Source organism: Chelonoidis abingdonii, chromosome 11 (assembly GCF_003597395.2).
Source record: "Chelonoidis abingdonii isolate Lonesome George chromosome 11, CheloAbing_2.0, whole genome shotgun sequence".
Taxonomy (NCBI): Eukaryota; Metazoa; Chordata; order Testudines; family Testudinidae; genus Chelonoidis; species Chelonoidis abingdonii.
In genome coordinates, this window is record NC_133779.1 from 16,468,164 (window position 1) to 16,472,076 (window position 3,913).

The window sequence follows — 3,913 nt, forward strand, 5'->3', positions numbered from 1 at the left end:
CATCAGACCCGGCTCCCCCCAGCCTGGGCCCCCCTGGTTCCCCCCGACACACCCAGCTCGCCCGGCAGACCCGTCCCCCCGGCGTCCCACCTTGCCCTGGTACAGGATGTGGCTCACGGGCGAGACGACACAGGCTGTGCCCGAGCCGAACACCTCCCGGACCCGCTTCTCCCGCAGCCCCCGGAGGAGGTCGGCCATGGTGATGCTGCGCTCCGACACCTTGAACTCACCCTGCGGGGAAGGGAGGGTCAGGGGGAAGGAGGCAGCTTCCCCTGGTGCCAGGCGGGGGAGATGGGGCAAGGCCAGGGGGGGCAGGGGACAAAGCCCCCTGGTGCCTGGTGGGGGAGATGGGGCAGGGCCGGGGTAAAAGGGGCAGGGGACGAAGGCAGCACCCCCTGGTGCCAGGTGGGGGAGCTGGGGTCACCCCCAGGAGCAAACGACCAACTCCCCCCTGGGGCAGGGGCAGAATTAAACCTCACCATGCTGAAGGCGCCCAAGGGGTCATCCGGGCCCCCCAAACCCTCGCCCAGCCCTGGCACGGGTCTGCCCAAGTGCGGGTTCCCCAGCCACCCCCCCACTCTGCTCCAGCCCCCAAGCTACTCACGGGACCCCGTTGGCCGCAACCCGGCCCCTCAGATTTTCCCAGCTTCCCCCTCCTCCACCGCCCCCTCCGGCACCCCAAATTGTAGTGGCCAAAGACTGGCCCCTCCAGGAATCACAGGGGCAGAGCTCGTGTGGGGGGGCTCAGCGACCCCCAGGGGCCTGGGCCTGTCGCACCGCTGACTCCTAGCTGATGGGGGAGCCTCCCCAGTACCAAGTCTGCGAGTGGGAGAAAGGAGAAGTCTCCCTCCCCCCCAGATCTGCCCCCCTACTCACCCACTTGCGCCCCAAGTCCAGCAGGCTCTGCCGGGTCACCCCGGGCAGGATGATGCCGTTCAGTGGGGGGGTCACCAGCTCTAGCTCTGGAAAAGAAACACCCCATCACATGCGCCCCCATCCCGGGCTGGGCCAGCGCCAGGACGCAGCCCCTCTGGGGTGGGGGTGGGGGGCTGGGTACACGGAGACCTCTCGCCTGGGGCTGGAACGTGGCCCCTCTGGGGTGTGGGGGGCTGGGTACACAGGGACCCCTCACCCAGGGCTGGGATGTGTCTGACTCTGGGGTGGGGGGGGGCTGGGTACACAGGGACCCCTCGCCCAGGGCTGGGATGTGTCTGACTCTGGGGTGGGGGGGGCTGGGTACACAGAGACCCCTCTAGGGCAGGCATGGGGGATGAGTATATGGGGACCCCCCTGGGACGGGACATGGAGCGGGGCACTCAGGGACCCCTGTGGGGCAGGATGTGAGGGATGGGTATAGGGGGCCCCCCAGGATGGAGGCTGGTTATAGGGGGACCCCCAGGGTGGAGCCAGGGCACTAGGGACCCTCCCTGCCATGGGGAGCAGGGCACTCCAGACCTCCATGGCTGGAGGATGGGCATAGAGGGACCCCCTTGGGATGGGACGTAAGACAGTCAACGACCCCGCGGGGGGATGGGTATAGATGGACCCGCTGGGGTGGGAGAGGGGTACAGGGTGACCCCCCTGGGATGGGACGCAGGGCACTTGAGGACCCTCCAGGATGGGAGAGGGGTAAAGGGACCCCCCTTGGATAGGGAAGGGGTATAGATGGACTCCCTGGGGCGGGAGAGGGGTACAGGGACCCCCTGTGGCGGGGGAGAGGTACAGGGGGACCCCCCTGCGATGGGACGCAGGGCACTCGGGGACATCCCTCCCAGGGTGGGAGAGGGGATGGGGCACGGGGCACTCGGGGACCCCCCCAGGGTGGGAGAGGGGTACAGGGACCCCTGGGGCGGGGCACTCAGGGACCCCCCTGGGGCGGGACAGGAGGCTCCAGCTCTCACCGCCCTGCGGGTCTGTCCAGAAGAGGAAGATGTTCATGGTGCCGACCTCGGTGATCTGGTGATCGTCCCCGTAGAGCCACAGTGCCTGCTGGCACCCGGCCCGCACCGCCTCGTCCTGCACCAGGATGGTGGGGGCGTAGTTCCTGGGGACGGAGGGGGCGGCACCCTCAGAGAGGGGGGCACGGCGGGGGAGGGGAGGGCAGCGCCTCCTAATGGCAGGCAGGGAGAGACGAAGCAGGGCTGGGGGGGCGGGGGAGAAAGGGACAGCAGTGCCCCCTAGTGGCAGGTGGGGGGACGGGGACACGGCCAGGGGCAGGGAACAGCGCCCCCTTGTGGCAGGTGGGGGGAGACAGGGCAGAGCCGGGGCATGGGGATGGAGGGCAGCGCCCCCTAGTGACAGGCAGGGGGGAAGGAACACCGCCCCGGGGAGGGGGCAGCGCCCTCTAGCGGCAGGTGGGGGGGAAGGGGACACGGTCAGGGGGAGGGGGCACTGCCCTCTAGCGGCAGGCGGGGGGAGGGGGCACTGCCGGGGGCAGAGAACAGAGCCCCCTAGTGGCAGGTGGGGGCAGAAAGGGCAGAGCTGGGGCATTGGGAGGGAGGGCAGTGCCCCCTAGCGGCAGGCGGGGGTCCGGAAGCTCATACTCACCCCCCCATCTTGCAGTCACCAACGCCCCCCAGCCAGGCACGGATGTAGCGCGGCTCGGCCAGCAACCCCACGGCGCCCATGGGGCCAGAGGCGAAGTAGGCGCCCACCGGCGACAGGATGACAAAGAGGAGGGCGTGGCCGGGGCGGGACACCCCCAGGGACGGCTGCGGGGGTGGTGGTGGAGCAAAGCGTCAGAACCCTGGCACCCCACGGCCCCGCCCCACACGGGGGGGGCTTCTGAAGGTCAAGGAGCACGAGGCTGGGGGAGCCCAGAGTCGAGGTGCAGCGGAAGGAGCAGATTAGGGGGATACGGGAGGGAGACTGATCCAGAGGCGCAGGAGGGGAGGTGGTCAGGAGACGGATATGGGGTCATGTGCAGGAGAAAGATCCGGGGTACGGGTTGGGGGGACGCATGTGGGAGACAGATCCAAGGGCGCAGGTGGGACAGGTGGGCAGGAGACGGATCCGGGGACCGGGGGTGGGGGGGACGCGGGCAGGAGATAGATCCAGGGGTGCGGGAGGATGGGAGATGGATCCGGGGGCGTGGGCGGGGACATGGGCAGGAAAAGGATCCAGGGGGCAGGACACAGATCCGGGGGTGTGGGAGGAGGCGGGAGATGGATCCGGGGGTGCGAGGGGGGAGGCGCAGGTGGGAGATGGATCCGGGGGGTGGGAGACGGATCCGGGGGCATGAAGGGGAGGACACGGGCAGGAGATGGATCCGGGGGGCAGGAGACGGATCCAGGGGCGCGGGAGGAGGCAGGAGACAGGTCCGGGGGCGCAGGGGGACACGAGGTCAGAGGCAGGCGGGACGTGGCCCCCCAGCCAGTCCCGCGGGGGGGGTCTGGGGGCGCCCCAGGGGCTCAGCTCCGCACCTCGGTGCCGATGTAGGTCGGCCGGATGTAGAGGCTGGCGTTGTCCGAGTGCGGCACCCAGGCCTGGTCGATGGCCACAAGCCGGCGGATACACTCCAGGAGCTGCAGCTGGTCGAAGGGCTGGGGGAGAGGGGGCAGTGCTGGAGAGAGGGGGCAGCCCCCGGGACCAGGAGAGAACCCAGGAGTCCTGGCTCCCAACCCCGCCCACTCTAACCACTAGACCCCACTCCCCTCCCACGGCCACTGATAGAACCCAGGCATCCTGGCTCCCAGCCCCGTCCTGCTCTAACCACCAGGCCCCAGGCCCCACTCCCCTCCCACGGCCACTGATAGAACCCAGGAGTCCTGGCTCCCAACCCCGCCCACTCTAACCACTAGACCCCACTCCCCTCCCACGGCCACTGATAGAACCCAGGCATCCTGGCTCCCAGCCCCGTCCTGCTCTAACCACCAGGCCCCAGGCCCCACTCCCCTCCCACGGCCACTGATAG

The 3,913-nt window shown here is 69.7% G+C and overlaps 1 protein-coding gene across 1 annotated transcript in view; it reads right to left on the reverse strand.

Moving 5' to 3' along the window:
• Positions 1–3,913, reverse strand: part of LOC116840044 (branched-chain-amino-acid aminotransferase, mitochondrial-like) — a gene marked incomplete at its 5' end in the record, with an annotated part of 11,528 nt that overhangs the window by 733 nt on the left and 6,882 nt on the right. The window contains 5 exons of the mRNA XM_075071271.1: positions 49–231; positions 877–962; positions 1,902–2,044; positions 2,548–2,711; positions 3,423–3,623. Of these exons, the coding sequence (XP_074927372.1) occupies positions 49–231; positions 877–962; positions 1,902–2,044; positions 2,548–2,711; positions 3,423–3,623 (777 nt within the window). The remainder of the gene's footprint in view (positions 1–48; positions 232–876; positions 963–1,901; positions 2,045–2,547; positions 2,712–3,422; positions 3,624–3,913) is intronic.